General features: G+C 39.9%; 1 protein-coding gene and 1 long non-coding RNA gene across 2 annotated transcripts in view; both read right to left on the reverse strand.

Annotated features, from left to right (window-relative positions):
* Positions 1 to 275: 275 nt before the first annotated feature.
* Positions 276 to 20031, reverse strand: part of LOC109194484 (deoxynucleoside triphosphate triphosphohydrolase SAMHD1) — a 103649-nt gene continuing 83893 nt past the window's right edge. The window contains exons 15-18 of the mRNA XM_019349711.2: positions 997 to 1062; positions 738 to 842; positions 517 to 645; positions 276 to 335 (exon numbers count right to left, since the gene is read on the reverse strand). Of these exons, the coding sequence (XP_019205256.1) occupies positions 312 to 335; positions 517 to 645; positions 738 to 842; positions 997 to 1062 (324 nt within the window). The 3' untranslated portion in view covers positions 276 to 311. The remainder of the gene's footprint in view (positions 336 to 516; positions 646 to 737; positions 843 to 996; positions 1063 to 20031) is intronic.
* LOC109196204 (uncharacterized) lies at positions 11868 to 19304 on the reverse strand. The gene is made up of 5 exons (XR_002057699.2): positions 19131 to 19304; positions 18663 to 18822; positions 18449 to 18564; positions 12674 to 12849; positions 11868 to 12528 (listed from the first exon to the last, which is right to left on the reverse strand). It is a non-coding gene; the product is annotated as an uncharacterized LOC109196204 (long non-coding RNA).

Genomic DNA, 20031 nt, shown 5'->3' on the forward strand with positions numbered 1-20031 from the left:
ATTTTGAATTGATCAGAAACCAGCAGAAAACAAATCTAAAGATGAAACAGCAGAAAGATTCTGTTATCCTTTGGTAAAATTTTCATCTAGAGGCCTGTTATATAATAAATAATGATTTTTCGCACAATGAGCAAATCACAGCAGCAGCCTTTATCTAAACCTTTGGCCAGGTTGAGCTATACAGTTTGATTGTAGTGAAAATGTGTCATAAATATTTTATTCATCAAACTACTTTAGTTTGCTGATTTACCTGTTTTTAATCTCTGCAGTAACACAAAAAAATACATTTCTCAGTGTTTCACATCTTCATTTCATGGAGTTGCTCTGTCTCGATCCTGTAGATATATAAGGACACAGACAAGTTCATTAGTACAACCAAAGGTCAAATGTGTTATGTGAACTCAAGGCTCTGACAGAATATGCAGGTTTAACTGCAGCTTTCTTGTTTATGTTCTCATCGCATTGCTTGTAACATGGTAATGCCTGTCACTGCCACCCAACAGAATAAAGTGTTACCTCAGTTAGAAAGTCATTTTCGTGACACCAGCTTTGAAAGCAGAACTTAGCATCTCTCAGACTGGCTGAGTTCTTACAGTAAACTCTGAGGATCTTCTCAGCAAAGCACACTGGGAGAAGCTTGGACACCTGACAACAAGGACAGTAACATAAAAGCTGTTTTACAGAGACATCTACAGAAAGAACACACAGCTCATGCAAAGACATGCAGTAGTTCTGACCTGTTCTCTGGGAATCTTGAATGCTTCAGTAGGGTTAGCCTTAGTGTAGAAATATGTGGTATTGATGGGGTCCTTGTTTTTCATCCCATAGTCCAAAGTGACAACCTAAAAGAGAAATGTGACAGACCAGCCTGTGTTTATGTTCACATGTACATTATGGCTCAGTGCAGGTTGGCAACACAATTTGACTAAAACAACAAAGCAAAAACCAAGATTTTAGGAAGATTTATTACTGAGTACAATTAGAATAAAAACTCACAGTAATTTCAAAGTTGTCCTTTCGAATGACTTTAACCAGTTCATTTTCCAACCTGTCCTTCATCTTCTGACAGATGGAGAGAACATGTGCTGTCATTGATATTATCATTGTTTCGCTAATCTCTTTTTATGATCACTTTTCACTCTTACTTTTATTTCCTCTTGGTCTTCTTCATTGAGCTGAGAAAGGGAGAGAAGATTCACATCAACATCTCTCTCTCTCTCTCTCTCTCTCTCTCTCTCTTCAGAGCAGTCACACAACACAAATATTGTAATCAACCTGATGTTACCAAAAAAGTGTGATCATTTTGTTTTTTCCAACATTGCAGCTTGGGCATGATTATTTTTCATTTTCCAATGAAAATGTTTTCCTTGCAACAAAAAGTTTGCTTAACTGCAGGTTAAACTGGGCTAATAAGCTAGTATGCAGGTGACCATGAACCTAGGGATTGAAATGGTTTCAATCAAAATCCACTACAAATATTAGTTTAACTCTTTCTCAAATAGTGGGTCAAAAACTACAATAACTAAAAATCGGGCAGCACGGTGGGGATTAGCACTGTCCCCTCACAGCAAGAAGGTCCTGAGTTCAACTTCACCATCTGGCATTTCTGTGTGGAGTTTACATGTTCTCCCTGTGGGTTCTCTTTGAGTACTTCAGCTTCCTCCCACAGTACAAAGACATGTAATTAGTGGGGTTAGGTTAAGTGGGGAATCTAAATTGCCTGTAGGTGTGAATCGTTGTCTGTCTCTTTGTGTTAGCCCTGTGTGACACTGGTGTTCTGTCCAGGGTGTACCCTGCCTCGCACCCTATGGTAGCTGGGATAGGGTCATCCTTATCTTTGCTGACTGTTTTTCACTAGTTTTGCTTTAGACAAGGGTCAGTGTCACTACTAATACATTGCCAGATGGTTTGCTGTGTCTGCCAGCACAGTCTCAAGAGCAGAGGATTATCCAGGGCCATAGGAGATATTTAACCCATCAACAGGACCAGTATCTGCTCTTTTGTGCCAGGGGGACCAGATGAGCACTGCCAGAGCTACAAAATGACCTCCAGCATGCCAGTGGTACGGATGCCTGTGATCAAACAATCAGGAACAGAGTTCATGTGAGTAGCCCGAGGGCGCAATATCCATCTAGTGGGCCCTGTGCTCACTGCCCAGCACTGTGTACCCCAACTGGCATTTGCCATAGAATACCAGAAATGGCAAGTCTGCCATTGGTGCCCTGCACTTTTCACAGATGAGGGCTGAACACATGAGACAGCCGTGAAAGGGTCTGGAGAAGGAAAATGTTATGCTGCCTGTAACATTGTTTTATCATGATCAGTTTGGGGGTTTATCAGTGATAGTTTGGGGAGCCATATCCATAGAGAGACACAAACTTCTACATGTTATGCAACAGGTCTCAGGACCCAACGCTGGTGCAGCGGGTCCTGGATTCATCCTGGTGCATGACAATACCCATCCTGATGTGGCACGAGTATGCAGGTAGTTCCTGAAGGAAATACAGGAAGAAGGTGCTATATTCTGGACTATTGGAGAACATGGACAATTTCTATTCATTTCACAGCGAGTTGCTAGCCTGTAAAGAACTTTGCACATCTACAGTAATCTTTCTGGCTTTTTTGAATGTAAATCTAAACATGTAATGTTTTTTTCTCAAACTTTCAATGTACACCTAGTAGTCTGTTGGGATCGAATTTGAATTATGTTACCCTAAACCACAGGTGTCGAACTCCAGGCCTCGAGGGCCGGTGTCCTGCAGGTTTTACATGTGTCCTTGATCCAACACAGCTGATACAAATTGCTAAATGACCTCTTCAACATGTCTTGAAGTTCTCCAGAGGCCTGGTAATGAACTAATGATGTGATTCAGGTGTGTTGACCCAGGGTGAGATCTAAAACCTGCAGGACACCGGCCCTTGAGGCCTGGAGGTCGACACCTGTGCCCTAAACGAACTGCTCTGAGGTTTATTTGTAACTGGACCAGGACCACCTTCTCCAAAAGCCCCATTTCCATTAGTACCTAATTGGAGCGACTCACTCACAGTACCCGGTACCTGGTACTAAAATGGTGCCTGCTTGGCCAGTTTTCCAAGTGATCTGAACAGGTATTAAAATGTGATGTGGTCAGACTGCATGCCACCAATTGGCTGGTCAGTGGGGTCACTCGATGAGTCATTAGAGGGTCTAATGGAAAAGGGGCTGAAGGGTCTCAGTGCAGTTGCTTTGGTCCACACCCGAGAGAAAACAATAAAAATAAACTAAAAAAAACAGATGTAGCAAATGTGCCAAATTAACCGACATTTTAGCTGCTGCACAGTCAACATCACCAGCTGTGGAGAGGTGAGGAAGGGACAAGGAAGGTGAAATTCACGTGGTGAGAAAATAGATGGAGAAGGGAGAGATTCCAGGATTCAGGTAAAATGAACAGCTGCTTTGACCATGAGCCACTGCTGACAGCTAAAGTGTAGCTTTTAATCATAGTTACAAAAAAATTACAAACACTACACGCCTTAGGGTCGCAAGTTGGATTCCCGCCTGGGGCGTCTGTATCCGGTAAGGGTCCAGGACTAGACACCCCCCATGCTAAGTGAGCCTACCGCATACATGAGCAAGAGAGATAAATACGACGTCATGCCGGCTCGGATTTTGCCCGGATCAACAAGGTCCGCGTCAGCTGTTGAGGAACATCCTGGTTCCTCAACAGCTACTGTAACAATAAGGGATCGGTGGGCAAGAGACAAAAATAGGGCGCTGTTGGCATGCTACTATGCAAGTAACCCTGGAAGAAGGGTTTACATGAATAGGATGAGGGACCTATGAAATCTTCGATACCCAACATCCACATTGATGGCGAAACAACAAGTAGCTCAGTGATATCTATAGCATATAGGAGAAGGAGAAAGACGCAACCCATAACAGCAACGCTCAGTGGCTTGTGGATCTGAGAGCAGACCACATCAACCTCCCTGAGCAGGGACCTTTATCTTTATCTAGCTTTATCATTCCCCCAGTTTCTTAGTTGGCTTTGTGTTAGTATGGATTCTTTACAGATGGTGTTAGGTTCATTTTATTAGAGAAGATGAATACGCTTAAAATATAAATTTTCATAATTTATTCTTAAGTGGTTAAAGTTTCAAGTTAGTTTTACACCGTGCCATTGCTCATGGCGCATTCTGGTTACCTTTTTCAGGCAGAACCGGAGGGAGGGACATTGTGACAAATGTTATGTTGTAAGAACTTCACGGTGACACAAAACATAAGAGAAAAAGAGCTTTATCTTGTGTCATGTATTCAATATATATTTTTAGTGCTTATTTGCTGATTATATTGTTTTATGTATAAGAGAGGGCCAGCTTTGAGTCTACAGGGTGGGCCATTTATATGGATACACCATAACAAAATGGGAATGGTTGGTGATATTAAAGTCCTGTTTGTGGCACATTAGTATATGTGAGGGGGCAAACTCCTCAAGATGGGTGGTGACCATGGTGGCCATTTAGAAGTCGGCCATCTTGGATACAACTTTTGTTTTTTCAATAGGAAGAGGGCCATGTGACACATCAAACTTATTGGTAATGCCACAAGAAAAACACTGGTGTGCTTGGTTTCAACATAACTTTATTCTTTAATCTTTAATGAGTTATTTACAAGTTTCTCTTTGTTCACAGACATTGACATGTCGAAGAGGTTAACACGTGAGGAGCGGATCGAAATTGTGTTGATATCTGGTTGTCAGTGGTAAGACATTATAAAACACATTGAAGGAATACAAAACAGTCAGAGTTTTGTTCAGAGAACTACGTGCGCACGGGTGAGTGATCGTGATACTCACCCCGAGGCTTTGGAGTCAGCTTTATTTATACTCAAGCATGTTTGCGTCACAGACACATGTAGGAAGAGATAACATACCACTCCTTACACAAGCATAAAACATATACGTTCAACTGTCAGTAAGGAACTGGTCAAGCCTATCTTAAGGGGAACAGAAGCCAGTTGGTTCCTGTTCCCAACGGCAGACTCAGCAAAGGTGAGGTTTCCTGTGGCAACCTCCTTATGCCAGTCATTTTTAGAAGTCAGCAAGGCTCACGTGCATGTGTAGTGACAAGATACATGTAGTATAAAATATATGAACATCATTGTACATTCGCAAACCTATTTAGGGAAAGCATGTTATTTAATAAAACATTAAACAAAATCTCTTAACATTCCCTGCTGTTGTTCAAATATTTTTTACATACTTCAACTTCTAGTCACTTGTGTATACGTTTTCAACCAGAGTATCATTTAGTAAAATTGATATGATCAACATTTAGGTTTGTTTCCACTTTGTTGACAATAATTAAAAATTGTCTTCTTCTTCAAAGTCTGTGTTTCGGTCCTGATGTGTAAGCAACATCATCGTCTCTTGGTGAAACGTAACATGTGGTGTGATGGCAGTTGCTATGAGTCTGTTGATTAATGCTCTAATGCAGGGAATACAACAACATCCACATAGAGTGAGTATTGCTGCAAACACAGCCATGGACACTAGAATTGATGACACCAGAGTACGGTACTTCCCGAACATATCCATCCAGCTGTTTAGACAAATTTCTAGCAGATCCTTGTGTTGGGGTTGGTGTCCAGTCGTTTCCAGTATAGGTGAAGACTGTGTCCCAGCCTGGGTTGGTGGCATCTGAGCTTGACAGGTACCAGTCATATCCAGGCCACTGGCTCCCTAAGTATCCTCCGATATGGAATGAGTTCAGGGGAATCCATACTGTTGACGAGAAGCTAGTTTGGTTGTAGCACAGGTACAGGTCTGCTGTGGTTTTGACCTGTGTTGCGGCCGTTTCGTTACAGGGGTTGAATCCATTCACCTGGCTCTTGATGGCCACCAACCACAAGAGTGTACATAGTACTGTGATGACAAGTGTCATTGCAGCACTTTTGGTGTCTTTAGATCTTCTTTGTTTCGTGAGTGAGTTTCTTCTCGACCCCTTGTCACTCCCAGGGCCCCTGGTGAGTAGACCTCAGCCAGAGGAGTGGGATCCCAAGTGTTGCCACTGATCACCCTACTCCCCACCGAGCGAACACCAGAGGTTAGGGAGGACTGGAATCTAGGCTGTTGCTCACTTTAGGCTGACGTCGATGAATCCTGGAGTAGTTCGACCTTCTTCGTGTGGCTTTGGTGGATCCAGGAGGGGCGTTCAGCAATTTTGCAGGCTGTTGGTGTGGCCAGGAGGACTTGGTAGGGTCCTTCCCACCTCGGGGAGGACCAGTTTTTCCTCTGGAGCACTTTTATCAGGATCCAATCCCCTGGTTTCAACCTGGAAGAGACTGAAAAAGAATCACTCGGCAGTTGATTGTTCAAAACTATTTCCTTGTTTTCCAACAGTTTTGTCATCCATTCTGCCAGCGTTGTTTCTCTGTGGGTGGTATAAGCAGTGATGTTTTATGCTGAAACCTAGCGCTTCGGAGACTTTTGTTATTACTTCATTTACAAAGTGTGTGCCATTGTCAGATCTTATTAGATTTGGTATTCCATATGTTGGGATAAAATGATTACACAAACATTTTGCCACCGAGATTGCATCATTTTTCTTTACTGGGTAGATCTCTGGCCACTTTGAGAATACGTCTATGATTACTAGTGCATATTCTACTTGTTGGTGTTTATGTAATTGGATAAAATCCATGTGTATCGTATGAAAAGGATGTGGCGGTGTTGGGAAATGGCCTCTCTTTGGCCTCAAATTTCCCTGTGCATTATGTTTTTGGCATATCATGCATGTTCTTATATATGCTTTAGCTGAGTTTTCAAAATTTTTTGAGTAGAATTGTTTAGAAAGAATATCTACCATCCCTGCTGTTGACAAATGGCAATGCCCATGTGTCACTAATGCTGCTGTTTTATGTAGGGATTTAGGTAGAATAGGTTTCCCATTACACGTCATCAAATCATTTTTTAGCTGTACCTTTAAAAGATTTCCATGTTGCACTGGATTGCCAGTAGAAGTAATCATACCTCTATTCTGCCAAATTTTTGCAAAATGATGTACTGCTGAAAAAACATACTAACTGTCTGTGTGTCTCTCTGTCTGTCTGCGTCCTTGACACAGTCAGCTCCTTTTACTGCCTCTGCTGCAGCTACACCGGCCTGCACACAACAGAGTCTAATTTGCAGAAGTAAAATGCAAGCAGACGTTGTTTTTCTCCAAATGCCTGTGTTAAAACAGCTTTCATGTAACCTGCACTTCCATCTACATGCAAGTAGAAAGGCTATTTCCAAGTTACTGAATGCTTCTTCTTCCTTTTTTTCTCTGTAGATACAGCACTACATATTTTCTTAAGGCATTTTGGACAATTTCTATTTCGTTTTAAAATAATTCATATATCTCATACATGTTACATATGTCAAACTTCTAAGTTGGGAAAAACTTTGCACTGCTTACAGCTCGTAGCTCACAGCTCTAAAACTAGGCATCAGTAAATCATGTGCCTAATCATTTCGTGTCACTGTGATCCTCAAGTATGATCACAGATTTGTTTTTCAAACCAACAAAACAAACAAACAAAAACAAGTTGCTGATGGCATGAAGGCCTTACACACGAGTTGGGACACAAAAAGAAAAAGAACTGCTGTCAGAAACAAAGCAGAAGTGTGAGAGAAAAAACTGAGATCACAGACTGCTGCATGTGTGAGTTTTTAATATCATGCAGCTTCTGCTCTGAAAAACAAAAAAATTAATACAAAATAAAAAGTGTGTATCTTGCTCATTAGCTTGGTAGTATAGGTTTGCTCTTCATCTTAACAAAATCTCATCTAGGATGACAGGTTTACAAGCGGGTCAAGTGTCTCTATGCACTTAATTAGTTTACATATTTTCTTTATTTTCTTCATCTCATATGTCATTATACTGAATTTGAGCAAACCTTAAGCTTGATACAGATTACTTTTAACAATTATCCACCTCACATCACAACTGACTGAGGTGCCTCTTCATATTTAATATTATTTCATTATTAATGTTATTATCTTCTTATATAACAGCAATAGTATATTACAATATTTTATTTGTGTCCACCAAGGGCTTAGGGTGAGCTGCAGTCTCACCCTTTCCCAAGCTGGAGACATTTTCCTTTTCACACACTTTCTTTGGCTGAACAATGACACAACCTTAATATACCTTATGCATCTGGTTTCATGCATTCTATCCATTCTAGGCACGGTCGTCCTGCCAACTATATTTCATTGTTAATACCAGTTTACCGGTTGTTATCCTTCTATTATCAATTTGAATACATTAAATAAGCTCTAATTTAATTTAACCTTTTGTTTATTCCACTTCATTCCTCTTTCCATGCTTTAAAATATTACAGCTCTTATGTACTCTTTGGTTTCTTTTTAGGATTCTTTTCAGTATTTATTTCCGCTTGGAGGGTTTCTTTTAATTTAGTCAATGCGGAGGGGCTACATTTTCCCTCCCATGTGGGATATTAAAATGTTTTTGGGGGGGATCCCTCCATCTACATGCACTAATTTGTCCGGCGCCTGGACATTTTTCTCTAACCACTGCTCGTCAGCAGTGAGTTTTGTGGATTTATTTCCCATTTCTAATTTTATTTAGTCGATACAATATTTATATTTTATTTATTAATACTATTTTATTGATTTATTAATACTGCCAGCACACACTGTGAGACGTTCTGGTACTAGAGTCAGAGAAGGTTATTAAGTCAGCCTTCTACCCTGAACTAAATTCAGGGCGGACTTAATTTTATGCGTTGGAGCGCAACCTTTTCTCTTCCTCACCATTCAGTACTCACAGGAAAACACTAGGAGTAGTGCAGGAGCCTAGAGTTCCTATTCAATGAAGCACTTACTCCTCAGCAAACATTCAGCGCGTTTAGAAAAAATCCTATTTTTATTTGACACCTTCGTTACCTTTCACTCCCGGAGTGAAATGAAACCACGAGCTACCAACCTTTACTTTTGTTGCGGAATGGGCCCACACAGGGCGAATTATCCCGTCTTACACAGGCGAGCGTTTACGTGCGGGTCCACACAGGGCCCGGTCCACACAGGACGTTTTTTATTGAGACCTTTTGCCCACACAGGACACGTCTATTCTGAGCAGTGTCAAACTAAAATCGATTATTCAATCGCGAAGTATTTCTGGCTGTTTTATATTCACCTTCAATGTTGCGCTGTGTTCTTTTTTCCGGCGTCACCGAGTCCTGTCGTCGTGGACCTGTATAAGACACTGGCCAATAGGCGAATTTACGACTCTGGGCTTTTCCTTGCTTCGCTAGAAGCGGTGGTTTACAGTGCAGGTAGTCACGACGTCAGGATCCGGCGGCTCCGTCTGTGAATAGTTAGATGATATAATATCAATCAATAAATCCGGCTCGAAGGACCAATTAAATGTCAGTGGTAAGACATTATAAAACACATTGAAGGAATACAAAACAGTCAGAGTTTTGTTCAGAGAACTACGTGCGCACGGGTGAGTGATCGTGATACTCACCCCGAGGCTTTGGAGTCAGCTTTATTTATACTCAAGCATGTTTGCGTCACAGACACATGTAGGAAGAGATAACATACCACTCCTTACACAAGCATAAAACATATACGTTCAACTGTCAGTAAGGAACTGGTCAAGCCTATCTTAAGGGGAACAGAAGCCAGTTGGTTCCTGTTCCCAACGGCAGACTCAGCAAAGGTGAGGTTTCCTGTGGCAACCTCCTTATGCCAGTCATTTTTAGAAGTCAGCAAGGCTCACGTGCATGTGTAGTGACAAGATACATGTAGTATAAAATATATGAACATCATTGTACATTCGCAAACCTATTTAGGGAAAGCATGTTATTTAATAAAACATTAAACAAAATCTCTTAACACTGGTGAACGCAGTAACCGGGTCACTGCAGCAGATTTCAATGCAAGACACCCTATGAGACCACCCATCTCCCATGCTACAGTCAGCAAACTGCTTGCTAAGTTTCGTGAAACTGGTTCAGTGTTGGATTTGCCAAAATGTGGACGCAAGAAAACTGTCACTAATGAAGAAACATCAGTGGTTGTCCTAGCTTCATTCAGCAAGAGCCCACAGCGTAGCACTCGCCGCATGTCACTGGAGAGTGGCATGAGTCGAACACCCCTTCGGCTGATATTAGCTACTCACAAATGGCACCCTTACAAACTCCAGCTACTGCAGCATCTCAACGAGGATGACCCAGATCGGCGCACAGAATTTGCAGAATGGGCAAAACAAAAATTGGAACAGGACCCTCAGTTCACGCAGAAGATTTTGTTCAGTGATGAGGCAAACTTTTATGTGAATGGTGAAGTTAACAAACAAAACCACCGCTATTGGTCTGACACTAACCCACATTGGATAGATCCCTCCAAGACTGTTGGAACAACAAAAGTGATGGTTTGGTGTGGTATATGGGGTACAACGATAGTGGGTCCATTCTTCATCAATGGAAACCTCAAGGCCACTGGATATTTGAAATTGCTACATGATGATGTGTTTCCCTCTTTATGCACTGAAGCTGGCACATTCCCTGAGTTTTTCCAGCAAGATGGTGCACCACCACATTATGGGTTCCAGGTCTGAGCATTCCTAGATGAACAGTTTCCTGGAAAGTGGATTGGTCGTCGTGGGCCAGTTGAATGGCCCCAAGGTCTCCCGATCTGACCCCCTTAGACTTTTATCTTTGGGGTCATCTGAAGGCAATTGTCTATGGTGTGAAGATACGAGATGTGCAGCACCTGAAACTACGGTTACTGGATGCCTGTGCTGGTATTTCTCCTGCGGTGTTGCTATCAGTGTGTGAAGAGTGGGAGAAGAGGGTTGCATTGACAATCCAACACAATGGGCAGCACATTGAACACATTTTATAAGTGGTCAGAAACTTGTAAATAACTCATGAAAGAATAAAGTTACGTTGAAACCAAGCACACCATTGTTTTTCTTGTGACATTACCAATAAGTTTGATGTGTCACATGGCCCTCTTCCTATTGAAAAAACAAAAGTTGTATCCAAGATGGCCGACTTCTAAATGGCCACCATGGTCACCACCCATCATGAGAAGTTTGCCCCCTCACATATACTAATGTGCCACAAACAGGACTTTAATATCACCAACCATTCCCATTTTATTACGGTGTATCCATATAAATGGCCCACCCTGTAGTTCGCAGACTGACCGGAAACTGCATGTTTTGGCAGCATATGAGGAGCAGACAGAGAGTGAACCTATGTGTGACGTGCTGCAAAATATATAGCGAGGCGGGCTCCTGATCCCCCAGACTTGTGCTGGTGTTTCTGTGTGTCTCCGTTTCCGGAGAATGTAAAATTAAAGATCATTTTTTGAGTTAGACCACTTTGAGCCGTGTCTTTCTTGGCTGTTAAAGAATACAAATAACTGAATTTAATACTTGAATTTACCAGAAATCAGCAGTAAACAAATTGGAACAGGAAAACAGCTGAAAGATTTTAACTTCTGTAGATTTTCATTTAGCAATGACATGAAACAATGAATTTTCACACAATGAGCAAGTCACAACAGTACCCAAAATTGCATGTATCGAAACTAGGCGTTCTATTTAGTTTGATTCTAGTGAAAACGTGCAATATGTAGTCGGAACACTACACTAAATAATTAATTTTAGATTATCAAGAGTTTATTTTATATTGATACATGTTGAAGGAAGTAGTTAGTATCATTTATTATCAATCAAAAAAACTGAGTAAAAGTCATTCAGTATGTAATGTTTTGATAACATTTCATATCTAGACTAAATCGTATAGCTAATATTTAAAATAAAGAATGGAAAAAATGGAAAATATCCAAACTACATACATTTTCTGATTCAAACCAACTATATTAAAATCCCTACAGTCACACAAAAACGTGATATCTGAATCTTTCACATGTTCAGATCGACTGGAGTTCGACTGTCATTGCCACCATCCTCTTTTGCATTCTATATATTTATAAATAAAGGTTATTATTAATACCAAGACATCAGAGTTATGAAGTGTAATCTGAATTCAGGGATGTGACAAGATAAGACAGTTTTTAACAGCAGCTTTCCTGCCTACACAATGATCTTTTGGCTTATTATGTAGTAATACCAATCGATGCAGTTAGACAAAATTAGGTAAGTAATACTTTGAAGCCATAGTCCTTGCACCAGCTTTTAAAGAATTTTGTGACCTCTTTTTCTTTATTTTTTCTCTCTTTTTCTTACACTCCTTCATGGTTCTTCCAGTAAACCCTAAGTATCTCGTCAGAAATGTGCTCTGGGAGAAGCTTGGACACCTGACATCGAGGACAGCAGCATAAAAATGACATATTACACAGCCAATGTTGTCTTATGGAGCTGCATAAAAAAAGAACACACAACACATGGAAATAAAAGCTGTAGTTCTCACCTCTGATTCGGAGATTGCTTTGTCAGGCTTATCCTTGTGATAGAAAAATGTTACTGATGGGGTCATTGTCTTTCTTCAGAGTCCAATGGAACAACCTGAAATGAAATGTCACAGAGAGGCCTTTGTTTATATTTACATTGTAAATAATGGCCCAGTGGAAGTTGAAAACATTTTTAAATATAATTAACAACAAACAAAAAAAAGATTTCAAGAAAAGTTTGATGAATCAATAAAACTCACAATAACCACAAACTCGTCTTTCCCGCCCTCAGGAATGTCTTCAACCAGTTTTTTATTAAAAACTTTCCTTCATCTTGTGAAGCATAATAACATGTGAGGTATTATTATTGTTTTGTTAATCTTGTTTTATGAGCTGTTCTCATTCTTACCCCCGACATTTTCGGTTCCTCTCTTTTCTAGAATTGAGAAAGGGGAAAAGTGGGAGGGTGAAGAAAAGGATTTATTCAGTGCAGAAAACACACAGCAAGCATGATCACATTAAGCCAACCAATAATTAGGCATATTTATTTAATTTTATCCAACAGCAGCTTCGCTATGATTAACTTCTTAATAATAATATTGTAATAATGTATAATTTATTGATCCCCGTGGGGAAATTCCTCTCTGCATTTAACCCATTCACTCAGTTTAAGCAGTGGGCAGCCAATGGGCGCCCGGGGAGCAGTGTGTAGGGACGGTACCTTGCTCAGGGATACCTAAGGGTAGCTGTTTTAGGGAAATCGAACCCCCAACTTTCTGTTCATGGGGCTACCACTCTACCTAATGAGCTATCCCTGCCATCATATCTTATCTTATTTTATCTTATCTTATTTTATCTTATCTTATCTTATCTTATCTTATCTTATCAGAATCTCATGCCAGGTTACCCCAATTTGACAGCCCTTGCTCCAAAACTGTTGTGCATGTTCGGAACTACATATCGTTGTGACCGAGTTTTCTCTGCAATGAGCATAAATAAAACAAAACTGCGCTCAAGGCTCACGCACAAGCACTTAAATCACATCCTGAAGTTGGCTGCCACTCAGGATGTGAGCTGGTGAAAAAGATGCCAGGTATCAGGAGTCAAATAAACAATGCAACCCCACTGAAAGTGCTGCATGAGACACCCTGATATAATTCTGTGATCTGTGATATACTTCTGTGAATCACTGAAGCACTGTGTGTTTGTGTGTTCTTTGTCCTCAGAATTTTCAAATAACTTGAGGTGTTTTGTAATTAATAGCTATGTTGTGCTTTTGGACACACTGTCCTCAGGCTCCAGCTTTATGTTTATAGGTTTTTATGTTGATGTGCTACTGTTTCTAATTGATTATTTTTGATTTATATATTTAACCTATTCTTGACTCTGTGGTTCTTGTACTTGTTTTGGGAACAGGATTTCATTATTCTTATCTACATTTCTGCCTGAGAAATGATACCCTGATAATAATAATAATAATAATGGATTGGATTTCATATAGCGCTTTTCAAGGCACCCAAAGTGCTTTACAATGCCACTATTCATTCACTCTCACATTCACACACTGGTGGAGGCAAGCTACTGTTGTAGCCACAGCTGCCCTGGGGCAGACTGACAGAGGCGAGGCTGCCATATTGCGCCATCGGCCCCTCTGGCCAACACCAGTAGGCGGTAGGGTAAAGTGTCTGATATAGTTCAGAGATCTGTGAAACAGTTCTGTGAATCACTGAGGCACTGTGTGTTTGTGTTTTTTGTCCTCAGAATTTTCAAATAACTTGAGGTGTTTTATGATTAATAGCTATGTTGTGCTTGTACTTTTTTGAACATACTGTCCTCAGGCTCTAGCTTTACTTTTTTTTATGTTGACCGTATTAAAACAAAGAAAACAATCAATCTGAAGTTGTTGTTTTTAAGTTATAGATACCATGATTTTACCAGTCCGGGCCACTTGAGAATAGACTTTTCTCCATGTGGCCCCTGAACTAAAATGAGTTTGACATCCCTGGTTTGAGACTTTATTTGTTACCGTATTTTTGGGACCATAAGGCGCACGGGAATATAGGGCGCATTGTCAACAACCAGGTCTGTTTTCATACATAAGACGCACCGGATTATAAAGCGCATTAAATCAAAGAAAACAGTCAGATAAGTCAAACTTTACTCAACTCATTCCTCTTGCTTCCTCCACTTCCGTACCATTGATTCATTAATGTTGAATTCTCTGGTAGCTGCTCTATAAACACTGGAACAACAGTATATGTTGTTCCAGTGCTTTTCTAATATTTGCTATATAACTTTGCACTGTCCACTTTCTGCTGTAACAAAACAAATTTCCCACATGTGGGACTAATAAAGGTTATCTTATCTTACATTAATGACTAATCTCATATTGTGGCTGGATTATCTCAGTTGTTCTCCTCTACTGAAGTTTGGTCCATTTACAGCAATTTTCCATGCGATTGCATTTGTCAAAAAAAACATCGGGAACTTTTATCAAGTGGAAAAAAGTTAGCGTTCATTCTCCACGTTCACTGTGTCATGCTTTGGTATACTAACATAGCTGTGTCGCTAGCGATCACTAGCAAATACTAGCACTAGCATATACCATGTAGCCCAACTTCAGTAACCCTACCTACAAACGTCACTATTGTGTAGTTTTCTGTCTTCATTCATGTTGGAAGTGATAGCAGAGCTGTACGTTTTAATTTTTTCCAGAAATCTCTCCGTCAGAACATGATATATCATGTTTAGGTAACTAGCAAAGCCAGCGAGCTAACTTCCTGCTAACTTCCTGCTAACTTCCTGCTAACTTCTAACTCTGTTAAATTTAATAAATTCTGTTTTCATGGATGCCTGGATGTTAAACTTAATTGTTACACCTGGTAAAGCAGCAACTCTGATCATTTTATTAAAGATGAAAGAGTTTAGAACGTTTTTAACTCTCAGTGATGCCGCAGTGTTCGTTTGATTTTGGGACCTGAAGCGGACGGAGTTTTGGGCCCATGTTATGGTTTGTTATGCTAACATCTCTGTGTCGCTAGCGATCACTAGCACAGCATTATATACCAGCTAGTCCAACTTCAGTAACCCTACAAACGTCACTGCTGTGTAGTTGTCTGTCTTCATTCATGTTGGAAGTGATGGCAGAGCTGTACATTTTATTTTTTCCCAGCAATCTCTCAGTCAGAACATGGTATATCATGTTTAGGTAACTAGCTAAACTAGCAAGCTAACTTTCTGCTAACTTCTAACTCCGTTAAATTTAATAAATTCTGTTTTCATGGATGCCTGGATGTTAAACTTAATTGTTAGACCTGGTAAAGCAGCAACACTGATCATTTTATTAAAGATGAAAGAATTTACACAGTGTTCGTTTGGGACCTGACGCGGACGAAGTTTTGGACCCAGATTACTATGAGCCGCGAGGCTCCTGACTATGCTAGCCATAATGCTCAGACAATCCATCCAGCGGTGTGGCTTCGTAGCTTAGCAAAGTCCTACTAAAACATTTTTTGACAGATGTTTGAGTGCCGTGTACCAGAGGTGTGGACTCGAGTCACATGACTTGGACTCGAGTCGGACTCGAGTCATTAATTTTATGACTTTAGACTTGACTTGAAAAAAGGTTGTAAGACTTGTGACTTGACTTGGACTTTTACACCAGTGACTTGGGACTTGAATTGGACTTGAACCTGTTTACTTGAAAAGACTTGATATTTTACCCAAATCTAAAATTTAACATACATATTATATAAAAAGTGCGGACCATTAATTCACTTTATTCATTCATTCATTCTTACCACACTCCGTATGTATGTGAGCGTGGGCTGTAGCACAGCCAATCAAATGAACCAGATTTGAAAAAAACAAGAACAAAAACGCTCGAGCCAAAAATGCTTCCAAGAGTAATTTCTTTCGGGTACATAAACTACGAAGTAGTCAACAAAAAACGAAATGCAATATGCAAAACATGCAAGAAGAGAATCACAGACGGAGATGGAACAACTTCCAACTTTGTCCGACATTTGAAGTTGCATAAAGAACGGTAGGTGGTGCTTTTTTTTCTTTTTTTTTGCTACGATGAAATAGCTGACTTAGCTAACTTCATCTTATTAGCAAATGTTCTTCGGGCTACGTTGATGATACTGTTTGGCTTTAACAGGTATGATATGTTTGTCATGCTATTTTAAATCCGGTCCTGCAAGCGCATCCAAGAATAACATGCAACTTGTTAGCTCAGAATTGTCGGTGAATGGTGAGCAGGGTCCGTTTCAGAAAGTGGGTTCTGTAGCTGTACTCAGTCTCTCTCCGTCTCCTCCCCATCATTAACCCCGTAGATTTAACCCAGTTTAGACTGACAAATATTTATTTTACCATCACATCACAATTCAAAATCACTGTGTTTAATTTGCAATTAGTGTATGGTCGTGTTTAACTTTTGCATGTCTGAGCCAGGGAAAAAATTTTTTTTGGTTAGAAAATCTGGCCCACCTTAGTGTGTAATTGAGTAGTCCTGCTATACATGGCCTTTTTCTTCTGTCATTTATGTCAATACATCAAATAAAATACTTTGATCTTATGTTATTAGCTGTTGTTTATTTGCAAAGGTTATTCTCAACAGGGATGCTAGACAAAAACGGCATTTTCTACAGACAGCCTAGCATACGCTCTCCACTTGCGAGTGAAAAAAGAAAAAGAAAAAACACCCCTTCCCTATTGGTGTTAGAGTTTACCATGTCAGCCAATCAAAAAAATGATAAGGCAACATGTGACATTTGGTTGTTTAGGGAGAAGGGGACGTTTTTAGGAGTGACACCCGCGACGGAAAGCGGGCGAGCGAAAGAAAGAGAGAGAGAGAGAGTTTTCATATGTGAGACATTAGTGACGTTTAGCGTGTTTGGAGACTATAGTTAGTTTGTTGTGTAGTTATTGTTTTGTATTGTGTGTCGGTTAGACTGCTGAATTTCATATTTGATCTAAAAAAGCTGTCAAAGGCAGATTCCAGTGTAAACGCTGTCTCCACATAGAAAACTGGACTGTTGCACCTCCAGTTGTCAGACCTGCAGGGTTTAGGCCTGTGGTGTTCTCCTCTGTCTTATACTGAACACAAACTACATTTTTTGGACTGGCACAAATAATTTGTGTGCCTTCTTATTTGATGCAGCACACCTGATTGTTCTGTAAATAGATTTAAATGGTTATATAAAAAACGCCTGAGGCCTTGGCTGCATTTTTAGGTAAATAGTACCATATAACTTTGTTGTTTGCAAAACTTGTGCATAATTTTTAGAAATGTACAATTTCTATTTGCATTTCAAGTTATGAAAATGATTCGTTAAACATGTAAAAAAATATAACTTTTTTCTACTCGGATTCTGAATTTTTTGTCTGAATTTAGATCAACTGTGCTAATATAGTATACCAAAATGAAAAAAATAACTCAAATTTCAGATATTTGAGGTTGTGCTGTAAATAATGATACCAAACAAGGCAAGAAAAACATATTTTAAAAGTGAAATATAGAAGTAAAATCAAAAGTAGTCAAGAACGGCCAATTATACCCGGGACCCCAGAGGGTTAAAAAAAAGACTTGAAAGGACTTGAAATTCAAAGTTTCGGACTTGGGACTTGACTTGAAAGTTGTCTGTCTTGACTTGCGACTTGACTCTGACTTGCTTGACTTTACTTGAGACTTGACTTGTGACTTGAGGATAAAGACTTGGGACTTACTTGAGACTTGCAAAACAATGACTTGGTCCCACCTCTGCCGTGTACCACATAAAATCGGTTCGAGGTCAGTAAACAGAGCCAGAATTAATAGATAAGGTGCACCAGATAATAAGGCGCGCTGCCGATTTTTGAGAAAATTAAAGGATTTTAAGTGTGCCTTATAGTGCGGAAAATATGGTAGTCCTAACAAATAAAGGCCAAGCTTAACATATTATTCACAATATGAGAACAGTTTCACTTAATTTTTACAATTACCATCTGTAGCATATAATATTTGTAATAGAGAAAATGTGGGTATTACTTACCCAGGTCATGGCAAAGACCTGCAATTTGCACACAGAGGACATCTCGTTCACTGATATCAAGTTCTGGCTGCTTCACCTTGAGGGCTTTAGCAAGCTCTCCTGCTAAGTATCCCACCCTGTATAGTACACACATAAAAACACGGAAAGACAAAGTTCACCATGCAACACACTGAAAAACATGTATACTGGTGTGTCTGCAAACCTGTTGACATACCCAGTAGAGTGTTCAAAGCGGTTGTGGGATGCTCTTGGATAAACAAAATACACCCCCCAAGTTGCTTGATGTTTCGTAGTCTCTGGAACTAAGGGGTGTCTATGTTTTTGACAACAAGTGGGTGCAACTCGATGTGGCCATCGATGGGATCATTAAACACCTGTGTGAGGAACAAAGAATAAGACAAAAAATTACAAGAAGAGAAAAAAAGAATAAAACTATTTAAAACTCTTATCCAAGTACAGGTAGCAGGTCTTAGTTTTTTATATTTAATTCATTTTTTTTCAAACAGTGGTAAGTAAGCATTGAGGCTAATGCTAGTCTAATGATCTTCTAGTATCATGCCTTCTACTACGTTAATGGCAACTTGTTTAAATTAAAATAATGTATTTTCCCAAGAAGAAATTTTAAGGATTTTTTATTTTACATGGATAGTTACAATACTTTTGAATATTTTTGATACTGTACCAAATCTTTGATGCCAAGGTGCTTCTTCATAGTATTGTAGATTGTAAGACGGACACTGCGATGCCTAAAGAGTAAAAAAAAAAACCCAAATCATAAAGCATAGCAGAAACATACTAAATCAACTGAGTGAACAATGCAACTTCTTTTAACATGGATAAACTTACTTTATGCCAATTTTCTTTTTCCCACTCACTTCTGGTGTACCCCAAGGCCCAGTCTTAGGCCCTCTTCTCTTCATAATATACAGCCTCCTTCTTGGTATCATTTTCCGTAAATTTGATCTTTACTTTAACTGTTTTGCTGACGACACCCAGTCATATCTCTCCTGCAGACCTGATTCCTCCCTCCTACCTTCTTCCCTTACAGAATGCTTATGCAAATTAAAATCCTGGTTCAGCTCTACTTTTCTAAAGCTCAATGAGGATAAAATCCTAATTATTGGCACTAAATCCAACCTTTTGAAGGCAAATCATTTCTCACTCACTATCGATAACTCCACAGTTTTCCCTTTACCTCAGGTTAAGAGCCTTGGTTTCACCCTAGACAGTTCACTATCCTATAAATCTCACATCAATAATCTCACCCGTTCTGCCTATTTTCATCTACGCAACATTAAGAGATTATGTCCTTCTCTGTGCACCCAGTCTATGTCCATTCTTGTCCATCGTCTCGTTACCTCCTGCATTGACTGTTGTAATTCTCTCTTGCATGGTCTCCCCCAAAACTCCCTCCATAAGCTTTAAATGGTTCAGAACTCTGCTGCTCGCGTTATCACCAGAAGCCCCTCCTACCAGCACATCATGTCCATTCTTCAGGAACTTCACAGGCTTGCAGTGAAATTCCAGATAATATACAAACTTCTTCTGCTCACCTTCAAGGCCCTTCATAACCTTGCACCTCC

Source organism: Oreochromis niloticus, linkage group LG20 (genome assembly GCF_001858045.2).
Source record: "Oreochromis niloticus isolate F11D_XX linkage group LG20, O_niloticus_UMD_NMBU, whole genome shotgun sequence".
Taxonomy (NCBI): Eukaryota; Metazoa; Chordata; class Actinopteri; order Cichliformes; family Cichlidae; genus Oreochromis; species Oreochromis niloticus.